The sequence below is a fragment of the Aythya ferina genome (genome assembly GCF_964211825.1).
Source record: "Aythya ferina genome assembly, chromosome: Z".
Lineage (NCBI taxonomy): Eukaryota > Metazoa > Chordata > Aves > Anseriformes > Anatidae > Aythya > Aythya ferina.
Window position 1 is genome coordinate 83,499,729 of NC_140299.1, and position 25,327 is coordinate 83,525,055.

A 25,327-nucleotide genomic window follows, 5' to 3' on the forward strand; every position below is an offset into this window, starting at 1 on the left:
GGTCCTCCAGCACGACCTGCACAGCTGACATAGCTATGTGCTATTCTGCACAGATCACATAGTTTATAATGCTGCTGACTCAGGGTGGTAGTCTTTGCAGTAACCACCTGTCTTAACAAGAACTACCACTGTAAGACTCTGTTCCACCTCGTTTTATGTATACAGAAGCCATGGGTCTTTGTTAAGACAGTGTAGTCCCTAGGACAGCAAAACAGAAGTGTGCCAAACACAGACAAACTCTTATGTAAGACTGGTGATATTTCTTGTGAATTTGGATAAGAAAAACGTGTTATTGGCTACTCCAACTTTTGGAAGAAGTTAGCTTGAACATCAATTTGCTTTGCTCATCCACAGCAATTTGGAAGAGCTGGTCAGGGGAAACCACTAGACGTAAATGTTCTTTCACATATGGTCATCTCCATGTCCACAGTTTTATTCTCCCAGAAATGACAACTCATGCATTTAGTGCATCATGGCAAATACTGTGCACACACCTGCATACCTAAAGCCTGATTGAAAGATCTTACATACATCACAGGCCCTGTGAAGTTTCAAAACAATTATGATGGTAAGATTCAGCTTTGTTGAACAGGCTGCTTGAATGAGATGCTTGTTTTATATAGAGAACACACACATCATAGTCTTTTTTTTTTTTTTTCCCATTTCTGATGTTATACAAAGAGGTCAGAGAACTCACACAATTCAGAAGGAGTGACATCCGTCTGTGATGAAGATGGTATAAAGCTGTTGACAGCATCCTAGCCAATTCACAGAGAACCATGCACAAGCGGATTGGAAGCACTTGAAGCTGATCTCAGCTTCCTTCCTGAACAGCCTGCAGGGTGTTTGCTACTCTCATTCTTCTGAAAGTGATTGTTTCTGCATTTCTGAGTTTAATTCATGTAAATCCTTTTACAAGGAAACAGCTGCAGTAGCATCTTTAACTACAGGCTTATGTCAACAGGACGTCCATGGAGCCCTCCTAACAACAGGACATGTGGACTTCCTGTTGAGGCACTACCTTGAGAGGAGAATTTCTGAAAAGGGCGTGAAAGACAGGTTCAGAGGCTACAAAGAAGCAAAGTGGATCATATAACCAAGATTAGTGTTACAGTGAGCCAATTTTGCCAAATAGTGGCGAAGTCAGAAGCAAAACAAATATGGAGAAGTCAGAAAATGCTCTGAGCTCCTGAGCATGGCCTCAGGCTTCATTCCATGAAGAACAGGAATCACAAAAATGCTCTTGTGCAAATCCATTGCCTATACTGAAGATTTCTGAACTGAAGAGGAGGCTCAGAGGGATTTCATCAATGTCTAATACTTGACAGGAAGGTGAAGAGAGGATGGACCAGGCACTTCTGAGTGTTGCCCAGTGCCAGGACAAGGGGAAGTAGGCACAAACTGGAGCACAGGAGGTTCTCCCTGAGCATCAGGCAGCACTTCTGTGCTGTGCAGGTGGTGGAGCAGTGGCACAGGCTGCCCAGAGAGGTGGTGGAGCCTCCTCCTTGGAGATGTTCAAAAGCCTCCTTGGCATGGTCTGGACAACTTGCCCTGCTGGAGCAGGGAGTTAGGCCAGATGAGCTCCTGAGGTCTCCTGAACTGTGCTGGAGACTGAATGTGACAGCAGAAGAATCCTAAGCCTGTAAGATAAGCTAATTCTCAAGCACAAAAAAAAAAAAATAACAATAAAAAAGGATCCAATGCAAGCATGGTGCTAAGTAGCAGCAAAGGCTAGCTGCTTTCTTAGGGACAAAGAGAAGAGCATGAAAACATGGCCACAAGGTCATGTTCCTTACCTAGCAGGACCCTGTTCTGCAGTCTCTATGCAGGGCACAAAGGGCAGACCTGAGAAGATAGTCAGGTTAAAACCAAGAGTCCAGATCATCAGCCACGTTTGTGGTGATGACACAAGTATCAGGCCAAGCCAGGTGTCAGGATCAGGTCTGGTGAGTGTAACCAAGGGTCAAACCCAGTCCAGTGATCATCAAGCAGGACCATAGCATTAAGGCAGGTCCAAGCACAAGCCAAAAAATCTCAATCAGGTGGGTCCATGTCAAGTCATAAGTTCAGATGTGGTGGAGCTGGACAGGACATCTGTGATGTACCTCTGGTAGGGACTGAAGGCCCAGACCTCAGCTGAAATAGGGATCATGGAGAGGCTGCAGCAGAGGTCCCAGAAGAGCTGGTCAGGACAACAAAGCCTACCAATACACCCAGGGTTTTGTGCACAGCTCTGAAGGAGCATTGGTTTTCAGGGTACAGCCATAGAAGAAGAGGTCATTTCTGGAAAACACTATTTCTGCTTCACATCCACCAAAGATAACATAATTACTCTGAGAAGAGGAAGGAAAGAATGCACTTAAGGCTTCTGCTATATAGATGATGGGGCAGGGAGAAAGACAAAAATTTTACTTGAATTAAGTACAGCTTGCACTACTTTTGTTTGGACCGAGTAAATAAAGCATGAGGGTTCACAACAGAAAACTGGAAGGAATCAAAAGAATAAGCTCATAAGGTTCATCCTCTTGATATGTCTACATTTAGAAAATCTGTACTCTTGACTTCCTCAAGAAAGGAAGAAAGCAAGAAAGAAAGACTAATAAAAATATCTTTCAAATTGTGCAGGGTTATGAGAGTGCTAGGTAAGTGCAAAGTCTGTCTTTGCCAGAGACCATCTGGCTGATTGCACCTGTACAGATGTAAATGTAGATTATTTTTATAATATTTTATAATATTATAAAAAATTATAATATTTATAACATTTTTTATAATATTGTTAATTATCTTACAGATGTAGATTATTTTTCTTCAGCAGGTAAAAATGAGCAATCTGACTTAGGTGATCAACCATCCTGATAAACTAGAGGTTAGAGACAGACTACACTGGGTTTTGAGTTTCTGTTCAGACCTTATTGAGGCCTGGCGACATCAAAAATTAGCAGATGCAGGATTCTTTCCAAAGCAACAGGAAAGCCTCAAATGCAGGCAGGTCCAAGGATGAGATAAGGCTGTAACATATCAGATATTACATAGAGGAAAAGAGGCCCTGAGTGAAGGCAACTATACCACGCCCATAAGGAAAAAAATAATTCAAGAAAACAAACAACAAAATCTGATAGTAGACAAGGTAAAAATGCAGGTAACAAGCAGAATAAGCCAGGTACAACATCCTCCAAATTAAGATAGCCTCCAGGTATGATAGACTTACATCAACAATAAAGCACAAATCTAGTTTTATTTTTTTAAACAGTCTGTATTAGCTCAGAAATGTCATTTTCTCTCCAGAAGAAGAGTTAACAAAAATTAAAGAATGCTTAAAATATTTTCTCTTTGAGACAAATTACAAACTGAAACCATGTAAGCTCCTGTTCCATCTTTGGCTATTATTCAGCTGGAATTCCTTAGTTCTCACAATTCTCCTGTAAGTGTTTCAGCATCTTGATTCTATGTTTCTGTGATTCTATCATCTTAACACGAAATCCACAGGTCCTGCATTCTATACCACTGTTAATCCAGGTTCTTAGGTAAATTTTAGCCAAAACAGTCCTACCATCCACATGGAAACCCTTTTCACTTGCATTTTCAAATGTTCTAAGCGTAGATGAGTTTTCTTAGTGTAAATTAGGACAGAAGATCCACTGTAAACCAGGTTATGGGTCATCTTCTACCCAGCATAATCACTCAGCATAATCATTCACACCCTGAAATTCTCGTGGTGGTCATCCCACAGCTTTCTGCTTTTCTTCCTGCTTCCTTAGAATGCAAGGTTCTCAGAGAGTAATCAAGAAATGTGTCACTTTGCTTGAATATTTCATCTGCTAGTTCTATCTGATGCCAACTTATTTTATCAGTCAAGTACGGATACCTGTTTATTCATTTAATGTCTCCCATCATTTTATAGACACTTATACTCACCTACCTTCACACAGTTTTTGTTTTCGAAGTGAGGAATCCTAGCTTGCCTATTTTTTCCTTATATGGAAGCTTTTCTAGCTGTTTATCACCTTCTTGTCCTTCCCTAAGTATCTTCCACTTTCTTTTATGGCAAAAACTAATGAATATGCCTATACAGAATACAGAATAGTGAAATACATGCTATAAATACAATACGAAGAGACACATACACAATACTAGTGAAAGTGGGGACAACTTTGTAATGCTATCAGACAGTTAAATTAATAATAATGAATTGCAAATTAATTAATAATAAATTAATAATTTATCTTTTTAAGGTAAAATAAATACACTGTAGATGCTAATTCTGCTCAAAATTAATTCTTACAGAAAACACAGAAAAGTTACTACAGAAAGAAATTGCCCTTGTCAATAAAAATATGAAGAAAATAAAGAATCAAGCAATACAAGAGACAACCTAAAAATCAGCACATCATTCAAACTTCAAGGGTAAATTCAGTGTGGATGCAATATGTCTTCAACAATGAATCTCAGAAATCTGTCTCTTATTTGTATATAACAAAAAACATTTTCTGCTAAATAATGTGACTACTTGGGAGCTCTTTGGAATCAAAAAAAAAAAAAAAAAAAAAAAAAAGCATGGTACCATTTTTTTTTTTAATTTTACTTTACCAGTGATTAAGCTTAGAAGTGCCCATGTGAATTCTAAGCCAGCAAATAAGTTAACTAAAATATTTTTCAAAAAACATAGAATAATGGACACACTTTCAATAAAGTATTTGATCATAATACCTAACCTTCTCCTAAATACTTAAAATCAGTACCAAGATTTCTGCCTTTACCTTACCACTTTAAAAGATATGTTCTTATCTCTAAAAATGAAGAATCATCAGAAATAAGGCTGTTCTAGATCTTAATGATCTGGGTACAACTGCTAACTTATAGAAAGTTTCAAAAGTGGTGTGCTTCTCAAAGCTGTAGCTCTTGAAACCATTAAACAAAGTGTGTTCCAGTTTCCTTGGTTATAGCTTGGAAGCATTTAAAATCTCAAAGGCTTATGAAAATATGCATATGAATGAATCCTATAACCTTAAAGCAACTTTTGTGATTTTGTATTTTTTGGGCCTGGCATGTTATATTTTTTAACTCTTAGGCATTCATAACATCTCAAAAAATGGAATAGCTAATTCTGGTCATTTTAAGTCACCCAGGGATGTGACACAGTAAAGTGTGGTACCAAATATAGGCGAGCTGGCTGTGGATGTTCAAGAATAGCTACCCTACGACAGTGCTGCTCTCAGATTAATTAGCCTTACTATTCAGTGTACAGAGACACATGACTAAACTGCTTCTGAGACTCAGGATGAAATCCTTGGAAAGCAACCTGATGACTGCCTTCTTTAGTGATTACAGTGGGGATTTCTCCCTCAGCAGGAACCAAGGGTTTAAAATGCTTTTAATCAATTTTACTATAAAATACCTTCCCAAAACATTAAATATCATTCCCCTGCCCCCATTTATAAGGCTTAATTTCATATAAGATATATCTACAATATTGTTCTTCTAGGGACACAAGAAAGTGATGTCAGGGATTTCATCCAATAACACTATATGAGGAAGAAAATTGAAAAGAAAACCTGTAATATTAAACTTAAAATCTAATGACAACCTGCATGCAAATAACAGAGTCATTCCATAAATGGAAATAACATGTTGTTAAGATCTGAAAAGAAATAGCCTAATAAAGCAAGAGAAACTCAACTACTGGTAGTCACTGTGTATAGGGATATTTCAAGGGGTAAATTTTCAAAGCTGTGCGCAGGGAGTTGCATACATAAATTCCATTAGCAATAATGTGTTCCTCACCTCTCAGCAATATTAACTTTTAAGTGATGCTATAGCTACTGTAGCAATCTTGCATTTATGACAGCATTCATCTGCACACAGTAACTCCTAGACAGGGCTTGTATATAAACTGTACTATTATTTCACTTGCATTTAGTAATGATATATTCAATTTTTATGGACATCTGCTCACAGTTTTCTCTTCTTAAGCTGCATGTTGATATATGATTTTTAATGTAACTGCTAGGTTTAAATAATTACTATTGCTGGATATAATCACTAATTTCCTCATACTGTAAAAGGCAACTTAATATTTCTGCATAGCAGATGTAATACACAGTACTACACAGACCTAAATTATTACAAACAGTGCCAGCAGTTTTCTATACACAGTACTTAAGATAATTATAAAAAATCATCTTCATTACTGCATGCTAGCATTTTTTTAACAGTTTAATTTGGATAGGTTACAAGATACATTCAAATCACACAGATACAATTACTGCAAACCCAAGAAGCTATAAAATGTTCCCCAACAAATCCCTTTGACCCTGTTAATGTCTGTTCCTTGTTAATCTAAGGCAAACATTGTTTGTAGTGTGCATTTGTTATGGAATATGAAAAAAAGAAAGGAAATCCCTTAACAGTTGTTATTGATTCCAGCATTTACTGACTGAAAGATAAGTGCCGTTTACAAAACAGAACAGATGCAGATGCTGACAAAAAGGTAAACAATTGTTGCATGGCTTACTGCCAGATTCTAAGCCAATATATTAAACTCCAAGTGAAGCACATTTCCCCTATAGATTGCACTTATTGCCACTTCATTTCCTATGTGCTCTGTCTCTCTATTGCTGTGCCTGGCACTAAGCTATTTTCAGTTCTTTGGTGACCCCTGAGGCCTAGTGCTACCTCACATAGCCATTAGTGAAGGGAATTGCATGTGTCTGACATGGCCTGAAACCAATTATTTGATATTTTCTTCAGAATGATGCCCAACTCTGTTGGGAATGAGCAATCATGAAATAATTTACCTCCTGATTTAATTTTTTCCTGCACAAATTAGTTGTAGCTGAGCTAGCTATACACAGCTGCCTGTGACATATCTCTGTCTTATCAAGGTTCTACTTGAAATGATGAAAAAGGGGAGGGGGGAGGAGAGCTGAATAGAATAGGTTGGGGAATCCTGCTTTAAAAAGGCATTGACAAGTTTATCAGATATACTGATCACATCTACTCTCTGCTGATTGAAACTGACAGACCCATAAAGAACTATCAGTGCAGCAAAGGAAACCACACGGATGCAAACTGTTATCAGCCTGTTTAAGGTTTTTTAAACACCTGTCTTACTTTGCAGCTCCTTTTTAGTGCCAGTGAAACCTACAGCTGCCATGGGACGTTGATAAAAAAGCTCATGCAAACAGATTACATGTTGGCTCTATGTCGTGTCCCCCTCCTCCTCCCCTTTTTTTAAATGGTCGCAGATCTGAAGATAGAAAACATTTTTGTATTAGACATCACCATTAACTTATGGCTTTTGTAAATGCTTATACTGTACATCCATACTGTGCACTTGTCAAAAAAATGCAGTGAAGTACGGGATTTCAACTTATGTATAAACATGGTAAGCATGTATAAATTTGCATATATATATAATCAAGAAAGGGTGTCTGTCATAGGAAGAGAGATGTCACTGCCAGCTATTAAACAACCTCTGTGAAGACTACACTAATCTTTTGAAGGAGATTCACTATACATGAAATTTTAATCACATCTACTCCATAATGTCTCCCCAGTTAAATGAAACCAGTTTTCACCTCATCATGAAGGTTGATTCCAACATCAGGTTGCTAGATGCTATATAGCAAAAACCTAAGTCCTTTGTTAACAAGGAGTGTATACATCTGTCAAAATTAAATCTTCAGTTGTAATCATGTTCACTGACCAAATGACACAAGGATAGACCATTGCTGGATACACAGGCTGGAGAGCAAGAACAACAAACTGACGCTAAGTTTATGTAATAGTCTTAAGCAAATCATCTCACCAGTCTGATTCCTTGACAGCATACAGCTATTGCGCTGTTGAACAAGCTGTAGAGAATTCCTCAGGTGCTCTGAGGATGAAGTGCCCTGTAATAATGACTAACCAAAAAAACTTTACACGTGGACACCTATCTCAGCTTGATCTGCTACTACATTGTGCTCCTTAATTTTCCAAAATACATGTATTTTCTAACAAATTAGAACACATCCTGATAATACGCTGCAATTTCTGGTACACAATCACATTGTAAAGAATTCAAAAGTAAACCAATTAATTAGTCTATGAATTAAAACTAATTATTGATGGGTCCTTTTAAGGAATTTTGCAGGTGGTATCCAGTCATTTTCAGATACTTATAGTTATCAGAGTAATGAAGTAGCAGAAATTCTTTAAATTTCTCCTTAGTTAAAATGGTCTGAAAACTTGCAGGTAGCTATTTTTGCAGTTGTATTTGTGGCTTTTTTAGGTATTTTCCTATAACTGACAATTTATTCTTAATTAGTGACTAAAGGTAAATGGTTCTCTTCAGAAAATTGCAGAAATTATCCTATGGCAAAACACTATTCCTTGTAACATTTCTCAGTAGGACTGAAATCACATTCTGGCCTTACCAATGCCAGAAACTGACTCCACACAATTATTATTATTTTTTAATTGCTGTTGCCTATATAGTGGGCTGAGGGAGTTATTGCACTCCCTGAAGTCTTCACACACACAGGAAACACCAAAGGAGTGTAAAAGAAAGCATAACTGGAGGCGCCTGTAGCAAACTGGAGACACCACCTATTTTGAAAGAGAATAGTTCCTGAAGAATTGTAAGAAGTTCTTCAGTCTTTGCTGGAAGAAAATTATGTACTGCCAGGTACATCAAACTTTTTAACGAATGCTAACTTTGATAGGACTTTTATGTGTTCCCCTGTAAGCTATTTAAAACACTTAGCTGATAAAAACACCTGTAATTTTTATTTGAAATCAGTGTAATTAACATATTTATTTTTAACTGACTTAGGTTTCTTAAATATCTGCAAATACAAAAATGTCTGCTAGCTTTTTTTTTTCTATCCTCTGTACTTACACTCACAGTAGAATGCTTGGGTTTCACACAGATAGGTTCATTACAACAGATTTACTCTATTAAAATTAGATTGCTAGGAACTTTCAACCAATCACAAATTTCTATCAAGCGTTCATCATTTCTTTGTGTAGTCTACACTTGATATGTATTTCCCTAAATAATAGATTAAAGTGCTTCTGTCACTTTTGCTTTCTTTACTCCTTGGGATTTCCAAGATATAACAGAGGCATATAGTGACAGCTTTTGTTCTAATAGGAGAAAACACTCAGAAAATTACTTATAAAGCTGGAGTCAATACTCGTATTTCTGCTTCCTACCTCTTGATATTTCAAAACCCTATTTAGGCAAAATCACCACAAACTTCTCACAAATACTTTACAAAGAATATAAAAATCAGAAAGAAGTTTAGGCACACAGAAAAAAAAGCAGATATTGCCATTTCTAAACTTCTAGAGAAACATCTTTGGAAATTCATAACCTTTTAATAAATATTTTGTAGAATGGATAGAACATTTTCCATGTTACAAATACAGAATTAGTCATAAATTAATGTAAATGTGCACATATTAGTTCCTCCTCATTGATACTATTACTATAATACCTATACTATACACTATAACACCTCTTTAGATATATGATATATGAGATCTTTATATAACTCCTGTTAACTCAATCAACTTTAGAGAGCCCCCAGTGGTTAGGGGTACTAAAAATCTTGAGAAGGCACCAAATGTTGAATTTCAAATTCAGATGTTGGATTAGGTTACAACAATGTTTATTCTCTAGATAAGACAAGACAGGAATTAGCATTGCCTTGCTATATTCAGCAAATGCAGAGACACATACTATAAAATGACCAAAAGATTTATCAAAACAAAACAAAACAAAAAAACTCAGTAAATACAGCATCCCCTTCATTGAAAATAGAGGGTCTTTTTTAATTTCTAAGCCTAAGTGACCATGAAAAATAGGTTTGTGTTCTAAGTTAGCACAGAACATCCATCCCTTGGATATAACACATCTTCAGTTTAAATAGATGTATTTTTCTGCAAAACAACCTATTGTGGCTAAAATCATTTTGCTCTTTAAAGTTAAATTTTCTCTCTGAATACACATTTTGTGACAGTGTAGGTTCGCTGTCCTGACAAAAAAAAACACAGCTAGGAACATCTAATTAGCTTGTGCTTACATGATGGTGGAAATACATGTTGAGAAGTCTCCTCTAATAACTTTTTTTCAATCAGTAATGCAGGAGTCTCTTTAGAAGACATTTTTGAAGTCTTATCTGCCATGGTTCTACACATTTTTCTTCACACAGCCATATATTCTGAAGTAAAAGAGAGCCTAGCTTAGTAATTCTCAAATTTTGTCACTTATAATTAAATAGAATACTACAGTATATAAATCTCAGATTGACCCCTGACCATTCACAAAATATCATACTGGAGAGTAAATCACTTTCATCTTTTAAACTTGGGAGGAGAATGCAATAATTAGAGGGCATAGTGAGTTAAATGCTCTCTTCATGCTGAGGAAGAACAGCCAGGTGTGCTGAGGGAGCAAAAAGGAAGATAATTAGTTGGTGTTTGCTAATTGTGGACATTTTGAAAGCAAAAATAAAAAAATAAAATATAATAATAATAATAATAATAATAATAATAATAATAATAATAATATATTTTTTTTTTTTTAAAGAAAAAAGACTGGAATTATGTCCCTTTGAACTTCTACAGAATTCAGTAAACAGATTCAAGTTCCTGTTGGCAAAGATGAAGTGACATAACTTCATTAGGACGCAACAGCCTCTAAAAATATGACCCCAAAAACACATCAACTATTTCTGATTTAGTAATATATAACTTTGAAAGAAAAGTTAGCAGTTACTTATCTTGGTAAATAAACAATATGCCAATAAAATCCCAGAATTGGCATCTTTTCAATATGACAGTGGATCAATAATGAGATTTCACTGTCAGTTTTCACATTATGAGCTTAATAAGTAATTTCAACCAACTGCTCTAAAAAGAAGGACTGAATTCAGGCATGCTACCAGCTTTGAAATTCTGTCAGTTCAATTGACATTTCAGTAACTTAGATACTGTTATCTTACCCCCTACTATAAGCTTAAAAAGTAACAAGCTTAGTGCTTTTGTAATCTTTACAAAAATGTCATTCTCCCACTAGAAACACATTTGTGGTCCTAGGGTATTATGCTCATGTGGCCTTTAAAAGAGTACCTCTTTCTTATTAAAACTTCCACTCTCTACGTTCAAACAGATGGTTTTATTTTCTCCTCAGCTCTACTCATATTTCCATTTAATATAATTGTGCAGTAGAAATCAAATACAATACTTGCAAGGATAAGACATAAATAATATGTGACAAAGAGGCTATGAAACACATTATTTCCTAGATTAAATGCAAAGACATTTATTTTGTTTCCCCTGAGTAATAGGATCTTGTTTTGGCTGTCAAAATTTTATAGGTTTTCCAAGGAACAAAGACAACTGCAGAAATCTGCATCATATCTGTATGTCCGTTGTTTTTCTATTCTAACTCCCTATTATATATCCCTACTCGCACTGTCTGCTCCGTATTTTTTTACTAGGTGGGAATTAAACCTGTTGAATATCTCAATACTGATTGATTTATGATACAAAAATAGGGATCTCCCTATTTTTAAAGTAAAAAAAATAATGAAGACGTGGATTTTTACTCATTCCGTATATAGGATTTCTGTAATTTTCACTACGATGTCCTCTTCATGTTTTCTGTGAAGGCTATATACCCATAACATAGAAGTACCACAGTTTTAATTGATACATATTTCTTCCCTGTCTTTCACTGAGGGAAACTGCAAGCTTTTTCATTCCACCTGTGTAGAACATTGGGAAGACTGTGGCATAGATCATAGATAGAGAGTGGAGTTCAAGGAGTCACTAGCTGTAAAGCCTATTTACATACATGTACCATTCTTCATCAGCAATTGTCCCATCTACTGCTTTATACAGGCCCCCTATAACCTGCTCCTATAAAAGCTGCATTAGCAGGCACTCTGCAGTGACAGAAACAGCAAAAATAGAAGAGAAAAAGAGATGTCAAGAAGGCAGAAATATAATCGAAGTACATCAGCTACTTTTGTCATGCAGAAATAGAAAATGAATTGCAAAAAGAAGGGATGTGCAGTTTATGGTGGGCCTGCTCTAAAAAAAAAAATAATAATAATTAAAAAAAAAAAAAAAAAAAAGGAAATATAAGGAAGCAAGGAGGTTGAAGTTACAGTTTCTATTACCTGTATTTTTGTCTTCACAATATCTAAGAGTTGCTATGGTATACATGTAGGTCTTCAAATAATTTAAGGCTTAAATTTATGGAAATGCCTTTAAATGAATTTCATAGAGTCCCAGAATGGTTTGTGTTGGAAGGGACCTTAAAGCCCACCCAGTGCCACCCCTGCCATGGGCAGGGATGCCTTCCACCAGCCCAGGCTGCCCCCAGCCCCATCCAGCCTGGCCTTGGGCACTGCCAGGGATGGGGCAGCCACAGCTCCTCTGATGTCTAATCTAAACCTACCTTTTGGGGAGTCTAAAGCCATTCCTATGTCCTATCCCCACACCCCCTGACACAGAGTCCCTCCCCAGCTTTCCTGCAGCCCCCTTTAGGCACTCACAGGCTGCTGTGGAGTCTACACAGGGACTTCTCCAGGCTGAACAACCCCAGCTCCCTCAGCCTGGCTGGAGAGGTGTTCCAGCCCTTGATCATCCTTGTAGACCTTCTCTGGACTCGTTTTAATATTTCCATGGCCTCCTTGTGCTGGGGACCCCAGAGCTGAGCGCAGGGCTCCAGGTGGGGCCTCACTAGAGTAGAGCAGAGGAGGACAATCCCCTCCCTCACCCTGCTGCCCACGCTGCTGTTGGTGCAGCCCAGGGTACGGGTGGCTTTCTGGGCTGCAAGCACACATCGCTGGCTCCTGGTGAGCTTCTCATCAACCACCACCTAAAGGTCATTCTCCTCAGGGTTGCTCTCAATCAATTCTCTGCCCAGCCTGTATTTGTTTTTGGGATTGTCTCAGCCCAGGTGTAGGACCTTGGCATTAGGTTTTTTGGAAAATTCCACAATCATAAATTTCTACAATTAAATTATTATTATTTGTTTAAATATATATATGTATTTCTAAAGCATTTCACCTTTAGTAATAAATTGTAGATATAACTGAAATCTTGCTTACATTAATGTAAAGATCTGGGATATATAATGGACTGGAACTATTGAGGTGGGATGTTAAATGGGACATCTGATGTTAAATGGGTAATCTGTAATCCATATGGGCTACTTTATATTAGTGTGCTTTACAAGCACATCAGAAAGATGCAACAGGATTTTCTGGGAGAGAATAGTAGTAAGGCAAGTGACCACTACATACTATATACTTCTTCCCTTCATCCTAAAACTTCTTACAAGCAAGATTTCATCAATTGACTACACATAAGAAAACAATCTTTCTGAAATCAATTGTCACTACAATGCAAATATTGTAGATTATCTACTATAGCTTGTAATATGGACAGAAATCTTAACAAAGGTGCAAAGGCATAAACATTAGTTACATGAAATCAAGTCTGGGATTCTTTAATTTCCATATATAAATGTTGAATAAATTACACTAAAGTTATTGAGTCCTAATTATTCCCAGACATGAACTGATATATTTTTTTTTTCATTATGCAGCCACTTAACCAGCAGGTATCAATGCTATTTCAGGCTTATTTTTGATAGATATGATGAAGATCATACAAGATTACTTGTAGGCAATAATCATGGCTCAAGAGATCACAAACAAACATTAAGTGGAAGGATAAAATAAAATCTGTAACTAAGGTTCTTCATTTCAAAGGGAGAAAATGATAAACTAGTGGAAATAAAGCCATGTGGACACGAATGTAGAGGAGAAATGAAATTTCTTTAAGTTAAAGGTGCAAACCTTAAAATTTGTATTTCAGCTTAGCTGGAAAGCAAATTGCTGGGAATGTTGAAGAACAAGGGACATCAAAATAAACTGTCCTTACCAAGTCCTTTTATTTAATCCCCCCAAAAAGATCTTTATGGAAAGATCCAAAGCCTGTTTCTCTTCTTGTTCACAACTCTACTATGCAAATGCTGCTCCTCTAAACAACATTCAGTACTTCTACACAAATTCAGATAATACATCAGATTTTTTGTTCCAAAATCACAATTATGTTCCTTAGCAGCTCATGGATATTGAAATGTAATAAATAAAAAACATCATAATTGAAAGCACATTTTGTATCTACCTACTCAATATATTCAAGAAAATGATACTTGAACATATCTTTATAATAGTATCAAGTTGGTTATATTTTGGAGAAAGAAAAGAGAGAGAAAAGAGAAAGGAGGCTTGCTGGACACAAGTAAGATGTTGGTAATATTGAGGTAAAAATGAATATTAAAACACTTCAGTGAAAGTGATTTAATTACTTTATAGCTTATACTTTATAGCCTATCTTCATCACCTTAGTTTACCTTCATTTTTCAATAATATTTTCATAGAAATAAGCAGATACCGATTTTGAAAACCATGCCACATATTGTTTTACATTTTTTAAAAAAATCTCATTTAAGGTTTTAAAGTTATTAATTATTTAAGTATAAAAATGTATTTCCTAGGGGTAAGTGCAAGTTTACTACAAAATTAAAATAATAAGTGAATGAATTTGAACAAGTCAAAATAAAAGAAAACCCAAAGCTCTATATTTAGTTTTAATCATAGGAAATTAAAAAGTAGGCTAATTAATCCACATTAAGTATTTTTTCTCTCTCTCTCTTCATGTACATAAAAAACCCTATATAAATAAAACCAAAGAAAACCTTCCACTAATACATAAAATGTGTATAATGTCACAGTTTTAAAGTTTCTTTGGCTGATGTCTTATCACTTGTAAGAGTAGCTGTTTCTTTATCTAAAAAGAGATGAAGGATTAAGATAGGTCACAAAAGCCTGATTAAACTAGCTTAACATTTTTGTAAACAAAGGAACACAACGAAGTTCAAAAGGTAGAAATACAATCCACATTTAACAGACTTACTTTAAGTAATGAACCAAAATGGAAAATGAAGCAAAAAATCACAGGAGATTAGCTAAAAACCAGCTGTCTGGATGATTCATTACATGCTAATTATGTTAACAAATACATAACTTTTTTTTTTTTTTTTTTTTTTAAATACTTAACAGTATGTAAGTTTCTGAAAGAAACATACAATTATTAAGATAGAAATACAATATATATATATATATATGTATGTATGTATGTGTGTATATATATTTGGGGGCAGGATAAAGGGAACCTTCCTTGGATATTATTTTACCAAATTCAGAACACTGATGTTGTGGAGAGGGTACACACACCAACAAGGTGGGCCCATGCTAGATAAAAATCAATTACTAATGCAGCCCAGTTAAGAATGCCTGAATTCTGCATGGTTAAAGATATTAAGAGGCACTGATTTACCTAGTAACAGGATGAAGTTAAAACATAACATGAGCTATCTCCACTACAGTTGGCAATTAAAGGTATAAGTTCCAAAATATTTGCCTCTTTTAACATATCAATTTGCAAGCTTACTTCTCAGAGCATTCTTATCCTCAGTCCTGATAAACAGACATGATTTTGTTACAGTAGTTAACAAATAACTCTTCTAATGGAACATGAAAGAAAAAGCATTAATTCCTTACTTCCTAAATAGATTGTTATACATGAAAAATTGTGAAGATTTATAACTCTGTTAAAGACTGTTATAGACTGTCTTTATATTCCTGACAGAAGTAGGTCATCTATATAGTTTTCTGAGGATCTTTTTTTTTTCTTTTTTTTTTTTTTTTTCCTGTTATTTTCTTTTCTCTCCTATACAGGAGGATCAATTACAGTAGTTTTTAGGAAAAAAATAAAATAAAATTCCCGGGGGGGGTGGGGGGGAGAACTAAGTAAATACAAGGTGTTTTTTTCACCTGTGGGATAACAGTCCCCATTGAATACTCTGGATTAAATTATTTTGCTGTTTTGAAACGTGCTGGTTTGGTCGTTCCCAGAGGGCAGAGGCAACATGCATCAAAAAATAAGAAACACACTGGTAGAGCTTTCTTTCAGCTAGGAAAACAAAAACAAATATCCTTCCCCTTCTCCCCTTCCATTCAATGCTCCAGTATGTTTGGCTTTGCTATTTTTTTAGTTTTATTTTTTGATACTCAACAAACTGGGTATCACTGTCAAGCCAACCTATTAAAAGTTGTCTTTTAACTTAAGTTATGTATAAACTCAGCCTTCCACTCTTGACTGTGTGAGGCCAGCAAAGGTGTCCTGGACCTAATCAGTATTTAATAAGAGTTGGAAGCAGGAAAAGCCATTTGACAGTAATAACTTGTCTACAGTTATAAACCTCACAAAACAGTTATTCTATAGATTTTTTTCCAAAATATTTATTTCAATATAAACAGACTAGCGAACACTTTAATTCCAAGGGGAAAATGCCTTCTTCTGAGTTAGCATAGTACAAATCTGGTACAGTCAAACATTTGGAAGAGAGTCTCTTATTAGAAAAGCCTCTTCACATATGAGCTCACATTCAATTACCTACTTAATAATAATTGCTTCAGTAATGATACAAGTATAATTTTTACTTCATTTGATTAATAATTACAACATAATAGACATGGCTTGAAAATTAAATGAGATTAAAAATAAAAATCCTGTATAACTTCCTAGCTCTGACCCCTTACTCTATCCTGTTGGCTAAACTGTTGTCACTAGTTTGGCTGATTCTGCAGAAAACTAGTGAGAGGTTGCAGGTGAATCAATGCATTCCTCCATGCCAACCTCTTGAAGTACAATACTAGGAAATACTATATGGTCAACAGATGAAGAAATGAACACGATAGCCACTAAGAAGACATTTTGAATATTAACTGATATTAAGAAACAATACTTCTAAACACATTTTATAGCTGTACTGTGATTAACCCTGGTGAGCAACTGAGCCCCACAGAGCTGCTGTTCCCTCCCTCTACACAGCAGGATGGGGGTGAGAATCAGAGGGGCCAAAGTGAGAAAACTGGTGGGTTGAGAAAAAGACAGCTTAATAGGTAAAGTGAAAGCTGTGCACACAAGCAAAGCAGAAGGAATTTGTTCCCTCCATCCTATTGACAGGCAGATGTTCAGCCATTTCCAGGCAAGCAAGACTCATCATGCCTAATGGGGACTTGGACAGACAAATGCCATGACTCTAGCCATCACAGAATCACAGAATTATTTCCCTCAGCTTTTCTTGCTGAGCATGATGTTGTATGGTATGGACCATTGCTGGGGTCAGCTGGGGTCAGCTGTTTTGGCTGTGTCCTCCTAGCCTGCTGGCTGACAGGGCAGCATGAGAAACCGCAGAGTAGAGACATTCTTCCTATTATCTAAAATCTAAATCTAATATCTAAATCTACCCTTTTTCAGTTTAAAGCCATTACTCCGTGTCCTATCACTATAATCCCTAATAAAGAACCCGAATCACTCTCCCATCACTGGTTACCCACCTGTCATTTTTTTGGCAGTGAAACCCTCTCATGACTCGTAACCCCACATATAGCTCAAAGATACTCTTCTACTCATTTATTGCATAACTCAGATTTATACTGACACTACTTCTTGTTCCCCACCAACACTCCATCCCATTAATTACATCAGCTTTATCTTGAACTTGTCATCTTTTCACATTATTTCTCTGATTACCTCTTCTTTTTCTTTCATGTGTTCCTCCATATTTCAGTTCCTGTTGAAAAGTTATTTCCGCATTTCTTCCAGTGGAATTTCTAGTTGACTTAGATTAGCATGCAGATTGATTTTAAAACTCACAAGAGTATAATTTTCTTCTGAGCAGACCTGACAAATCATCACCTTCCTGTGTTGGGTTTCCACGGCAATGTTTTGGTAGCAGAGGGGCTGCAGGGGCAGCCTCTGTGAGCAGAGCCCAGCAGCTGCCCCATGCCAGTGAGGAGCCAGCTCCAGCTGTTCCACAAGGGACCTGCTGCTGGCCAGAGCTGGGCTGTCAGAGATGCTGGTTGGGCCTCAGAGGGCAGATTGAAGAAAGGGGAAAAAAATCTTCTGTGCTATAGCAGCTGGGAGAGAGGGGTGAGAGCCAGCCCTGCAGCCCCCAGGTGAGTGCAGCAGGAGGGCAGGAGGTGCTCCTGGCAGGCAGGCAGCAGCAGTTCCCCTGCGGGCTGTGCAGGGAGAGGCCCCTGGTGGAGCAGGCTGTCCCCCTGCAGCCCATGGGTCCCACATGGAGCAGATCTCCACGCTGCAGCCCCCCCATGGGTGGAGGAGCCCCTGGTGGAGCAGGTGGATGTGGCCTGGAGGAGGCTGCGGCCCATGGAGAGCCCCCGCAGGAGCAGGCCCCAGGCCAGAGCTGCAGCCCGTGGAGAGGAGCCCACGCAGGAGCAGGGGTCTGGGGGAGCTGCTGCCCACCCGTGGGGGACCCGTGCTGGAGCAGTTTGCTCCTGGGGGATGGATGGACCCCTTGGGACAGAGCCATGCGGGAGCAGTTCCTGAAGAGCTTTTTTTTTTTTTTTTTTTTTTTTTAAAATCTGGATTAGATAGTTCTTATTCCATTGTATATTTCAGTAGTTGAAATAAGATGAATTAAAAAAAGAAAAAAGATTAAGACATGACAACATTATACAGTGAAGCATAAAGGGATTTCTACATAAACATAAGAAATTTTCCACTACTTTAAAACCATTTTTTACCACAATTCTGACATAGTCTATAACTCAATTGCAATAATGCATTTAAAACATAAACCTGTAAGTAATAACCTTTGGCCTCTCTCTTCAGAGGAAATAACCAGGTGTATTGAAAAAAAAAAAAAAAAAAAAAAAAGGTCATATAATTAAAATAATATCTAACTACAATGAACATAAAATAAGTCTACTAACCCACAGCATGAACTGTTCCTCTATGCTTCTTTGATATCTTGTTTGCCTTAACTATATGCAGAGCATTTTCTTTGAACTGCAGCTCGCAAAGTCTTTCAAGAAGAACCGTTATTTCTTCAGTGATGGTATCCAGATAAGTTTCATTAATAAACTTCAATGATGAAGAAGGATCAATAGTTCCACTTAGTACATAGAAATCTTCTTTTATCATTGTGCACAGTGTGGGTATTGAACTTTGGTAGCCGTGAACGACTTTATCAAAATTTGTTTCACCACAGCTAGACAAAATACAGTTCTGTAGAAGATCACTAACCAGTTTATTCTGCATGTTTTGGTATCTCATTAAGACTTCTGATTCAGGGTAAAGAAACAAAAGTTGCTGTATGCACTGAGTTTTAAACTGTATTTGTTGTTGCAAAGCATTACTATTTGTTTCTTCTTGACTTTGCAGTCTATTTACTAAAAATCGTCGAAGATGCAATCTCACATCATCCCAGAGAGATTTCATGTCCATAGTTGAATCATCCTCAATGGCATGAATGGAAGATGTAAACTCAAAAGACGTCCCGCTTGGAGTACAGGGAAATGAGACACCACACTGACTAGAGAGATCCAGAAGGAAGTGAAGTATCATTTCTTCTTGATTTTGCTCATTTTTCAGCAAGCTTTGCTAACAAAAGTAAATCAGACAGTATTTTAGAAATGTTTTGTTAACTTTGGTTAATAAAATTAACAGCTTTGTGCTAGAGTACCAATTATTTCCAATGCTAATTATCTTACCAGCAAATGAGAAAATGAAACAAATTGCTCTATAAACAACAGAAATAACAAAGGCTGTTTTCCAATGAATTTATGCTCCCATCCATCTCTTTGTCTACCTACTCCAGTGAATTTACATTCTTCTTCCCATCTTTCTTACATCCTCAATCCATTTTGTCAATCAGTCCTATCCCACAATTCAAAGGAAAGCCTAGAAAAAACATAGCTCATTAGATAAGCCTTGGCAGATGATACTGTTTGTTCAGGTCCACACAAACATCTTGGAAAGAAAATTATATGAAATTAACACTTACAAGGATAATAAGAGGTTTTGCTCATAAAACCAAGATGGGATTTATAAAATAAAACTCTGTTGCCCTCTGTGTTCTGGTTCAGCAGGCAACTGTGAGAAAGGCTATTCTATTCATTAAATAATCTGCCCAGAACTGCCTTGAACTACAAATAAAAACTTAAGAATTGAACAATGGGCTTAGATCATATAGGGCAAAAGAGTAAGAAGCTGCGTATCCTGTCAAATCCAGGTGCAGACTGATACATTAACAGTATGGGAGCCTCAAAATACATCTCAGCTACATAGATCGAGGTAGAAGGAAGACAGTTAACAGAATATCCATGAAGCCACTTGGATACATGTGCAGACTTCACTGCATCTGAAAAGCCTCCCTATTTCATGGACAGGATCTCTGATCTTAGAACTCCTTCAAATCCAAGATGCCAACCAGCAAATAAAAGGTTCTTGTCACACCTCGATGCCTTCTACTTGGCTCACAATGACATAAATGTAAACAGCACTCTGCAGCTTTCTTTGATATGCTTGAGGAATCACTTGGATAAAGAAGTGGCGTCCAATATATTAGTAGAAGGCAGGCCCAGAAGCCCCTTGGTCAGTGGATTCCTAAATCTATTTCCTGTCTTGGAGAAAAAATCTTGCCCATTATAAACCCATTTCCCACACCCTCCACATTCTTCCTGCTGCAGGTTGGCTTTGCCTGCATCCCTAGGCTCATCAAAGTTGTATTGAACAGACCCACTCTCAGTCTTCCAGCTGCATGAGAGACAACCACAGATTTTGCCATCACAGTCACAAAAAAAAAAAAAAAAAAAAAAAGAAAAAAAAAGAAAAAGAGAAATTGCTTGCACATTTGCAAGCCTGAAGTGAATCAGGATATGGAGACCATCTTGCTTGCTCCCTCACCTCCCATCAGTTCTCTCAAAGATCTTCCAACATAGAAAGTGTTGTGGCAAACCGTGTAAGTATAGATTTTTCCTCTCATGTCCTTTATTTGGGTCTCTCCAACCTATAATGCAAGGCTCGTAAGGCAACTTTCAGAAACCTTCTACACTCAGAACTACTGATTTAGTTCTAACTAAACTATTTACAGGAAATAATCAGTTTTATTTCTTTTCTCATTATGAAAGAGAGAAATAAATCTTATTTGAGTATGGTAGTACTTCAATAATTTTGAAATTAAAAAAAAAAGTTTGTTCTTTCTACTGTAGCAATATTTTATCCATAGATAATTTAAGAAATACAAAAAAGACAAAATTTTTGACAAACTTTTCAGTGTGACTTTTTTGCATGCTTTTCAGTCACAGCAATTTTTTATTATCAGAACTTCTTGTATTTTTTCTTAATGACTAAAACTGTTGCACTATTATGGGAGAAAGCAACAATTTAACCTACCTTCCCTTTATTTTAGAGCATTCCATTATGAAAAATAAAAAACTTGTACCACAGTAGGTAATTCTGAACAAAAGAGAGAGCACAATAACCTTCCATATAGGAAAGTCTTAAAAATTGACTAACTAGCTATTTTTCTTCCACTTCACATCTTTATTTCATGGAACTCCCTATGCAATTTTGTACTTACTAGTAGGAAACATATGTTGTAGACAGAACAATAAAGGAAATTATCAGTCAAGTATCTTCCTATAAAAACATGCATGTAATAGAAATATGTGGAACCAATTAATATCTTAAATACTGGAAATTAATATGCATATATGTAAGGCTGATTTGATTTCATCTTATTGTCTACTAAAGCATTCTATGAGGTGTTGTGGATGCAAAGACAATGTGTTGAGCTGGTAAACTGAGACTCTAGTCACTAACTGCTGCTAGCATAGTTAGAGTAGCTGGAAAGTCAAGTGCCCACAGATAGACTTATGAATTTAAAGGTTTGTTTTGTTTTGTTTTGTTTTAATGAAGTATGATCAACGATTATATTCTGAAATAAACAGAACAGGAAAAGGTGTCAAACCAGTGATTGTAACTCATGCCTTTACATGATGAATCCAAAATGTCTTCCAAGCAAATCCATATGCTGTTTTTTAAGGTTAAACCAAAACATTTTTATTCATGAAAGCCAGTAAGAATTTTAATAGTTTCAAATGCTTTGCAACTTAGACTAAAACGTAAAAAAAAAGGAATTTGCAGATGCCATCTTAGACTTAGTATTCCTCAGAAAAAGTTCCTGAAGTGAACAGTGAAGGTCTGAAAACACAGTATAATCAAGTGTCTTTGAACACTGCCTGTATTGACACAGGCTTTTCTATCTGAAAGTTTATCTTTAAGAAATACTTCAAAAGATGATGACAAAACTATTCAAGAGAAAGAGATCCAAATTAGTGTCTAAAGGTTTTAGAGGAGTGTGAAAAGTTCTCTTATGAGTACAGAAAGTCAGTGATAAAAGTACACAAAAAAAGACTTGCATTCTATCAACTAGACTACTACCTGGTATAGACTACATCCAGTATTGTTAAGGTTTTCTTGAAAGAGATTTGCCATTAGTTTAGGTGGTAGGCAATTTAATGAAGATGTGTCCGTATACAGATTCAGCTATTAAGTATTTAAAACTACAGACTAGTACACAGAATGATGAGATTTCACATAACTGAAGTCTTTTAGGGTTCATGAAGAACCTCTCAGTATTTCCATGAGAGCTTATAACTGCTTGAGAATACCACATTGCATTATTTATTTATTTATTTATTTTAAATTTGTTCCAGAAGCTTAAGAGACAAGTGGAATACCTAACAAAATAAACATACATAATGAGGTATAGTAACAAATAGGGTTACTGTCCAGAGGTGGAAAGAAGGTTAATTTTATTGAAGATATATTGTATGATATTTAACTTGTCATTTGTAAGCTTTTAATTAAGTCAACTCAGTAATTAATTCAATGGATGGAAATACACAGTTAAGAAAGGTCAGGCTGTAGTAATCTCATTAATGCTGAATACAACTGAAAACAGTTTAATGCACATGTGTTTATGGAGCTAAGGATGAGTATAACTTCCTACAGATGGACAGATGGTGCTAGTGCAGATGCACATTTCATGTGTAGTCTCATCAAGGCAATAGGCTGGCTTATCTGAGAAGCCACGAGCCTGAAAACAGTTTTGTCCCAGTTCCCAAGCTCCACAGATGTTCGTTCTCCCGATAAGCTGTGCAGCGTTAAGGTTTTGAGGCTTCTCACCCTTCTAAACTGTCTGTTTAGCAGCCTCCCAGAGAGCTGCTCCCAAGGTTTAACAGCCCACAGCCAGACTGTCATGAAGTCTGTAGACTCTTGGGAAGCTGAGAGCTAGAAAGCACGTTTTGCATATGATACATCCAAATTTTTTGCAGAGATGGGGATATTTTGGAGTTTGCCAAACAAATGCCGCCACCTGGTGTTCAGGTATATGGCTTAAAGTGACCCGGGAGAAGGATGAGCACAGGCAACAGACACGGGTAAGTAAGACATCATTGCCATGCCCTCTTCTGAGGGTGTTAAGTAAGGATATAACTGGACTAAGAGAAGTATCAAACAACTCGTAAATCCGTATTCTCTGGGATTCTCCCATTTTGTCTAAATCAAGTCTGACAAGTATCAGTCTGACATCCTTGAGCAGCATGATTATTAACAGCAACACGCATACTGATCACCCATGTAAGAAAGGGATTAAATCACTTCCTCACCACATGAACATTAAAGACCTGGTATTCCTAGAAATGACTTCATAATTCGACATATCTTCAATTAAGCAGGGCTATCAGTCATGTAATTCAGTGGATTCAAGTGTGACTGAAAGATCAACAACCAGGTTTATGAATCAAAAACAAAACCAAAACCAACCGACCAAACAAACAAAAAAAAACACAACCCACCAAAAAGAATAATAAATTTTTAAAAAGGAGATTTGATGAAATTTGAGCTTTAGCCAGAAGTTCCATATGAGAAAAATCTCCACTTCTTGTAACCAGGTTTCTTCTGCCAATATGGGATATCTTATCCTAAAGGTGTTCACATCCAATGACAAAATCATGACTAAGAAGTAACCCAGAATAATTCACTGGACAAAGTCTATATTTATTTGTGTTGATACTCGTATATATGTATGTTATATAAACAAGCATTTATGTAGTTTCTATACAAAGTTGAAGGCTGCCATTTATTGAGGTATTATCCTTCATTTATTTAGACAATTCAATTTTCCAGAATTCCACTTCCACGTATTTATTCTAACACTAACTTTTCAGGAAAAATTGGGGTAAAAATCACATCTTTTTTCACAAAAGTGAAACATGACTTCTGGTTGGGTCCAGTTACACAACTTGCAAGAAAAATGGATGTAGCTCCCACATGCTGATTTAGGAAAAAGTAGATATGAAGTTAATGCCTAAACAACACATAAAGCACAACAATCTGTATTAGATGGGATATATTCATACTGATACAAGTGAAGAGAAAGAACTAAAATTAACAGACTGTGTGTAGACAGTAACTTCACATGTTTTCACCTTCAAATGTTTATAAAACAGTATTGGTGATGCTGAACATGTGGAAGTATCAGCAAATTTTTTTAGATCCAAGTTTGTCTAGTTAGGACATGATCAAAAGGAAGCATAAAGCCCTGATGCAGACATAAAATCAGGACTAAGCTTTATGTTAAGTTTTCTGGACTATATTCACAATAGTGAAGACTGAAATAAAGCTAACAGGAAAGAAAACAAACAAACAAACAAACCATAAGCATCATATAATAAACTTTCCCAAACATTAAACTTTGTAGTAAACAATTTTTTACCAGGGTCCTGAGGAACTCCATCAGCTCTCCATGTGGTGTAGATGAAGGTCTGAGAGAAATAAAATTGCAGTTGTTTAGCCACTGAAGGCAGTCATTTGTGCTTTGCAGTATTTCATCAGTACATATTTCATTTACTTCTGATTGCAGGTCTTTAAGACACTGTTCCATGCTATAAAGAAAAAAAAAAAAAAACTTTTTAAAAAAATAAATTAAATTAGTCACACTAAATAAGGCCTGAGTTTCCAGCATTTATATTATAATGTACTTTAAAAAGTTCTCACACAATCTTGTACTTTCCAGTAAAGCAGTTGGTGAATAAGATATTTCTCACCTTAAGAGCTGGTATTTAATTAGCTAAGGAAGATAATATAAGCCGAATTAGCTACCATATACAAAGGTGAATGTATCATTCTGTTCCTTTAGCAATCAGCAGTTGCTTTATAATACAAAAGATATTAACAACTTCTTAAAGACCAATTGACACACCACAGAAAAAGCTGAAAAGAATTTTAGTCACTTTTGCTGAGAAAGCAGATCTTTTATTTCCTGTTTTTTGTTATTAGAATATCTGAAAGAAAGTTTGTTTTCAAGGAGCTGATCCAC

The 25,327-nt window shown here is 36.4% G+C and overlaps 1 protein-coding gene across 6 annotated transcripts in view; it reads right to left on the reverse strand.

Annotated features, from left to right (window-relative positions):
* KIAA0825 overlaps positions 1 to 25,327 on the reverse strand; it is a gene marked incomplete at its 5' end in the record, with an annotated part of 250,673 nt that overhangs the window by 180,005 nt on the left and 45,341 nt on the right. For all 6 annotated transcript variants that reach the window (XM_084504191.1, XM_084504188.1, XM_084504190.1 and 3 more), the window contains 2 exons: positions 18,873 to 19,542; positions 24,725 to 24,893. In XM_084504191.1, coding sequence (XP_084360317.1) covers positions 18,873 to 19,542; positions 24,725 to 24,893 — 839 coding nt within the window. The remainder of the gene's footprint in view (positions 1 to 18,872; positions 19,543 to 24,724; positions 24,894 to 25,327) is intronic.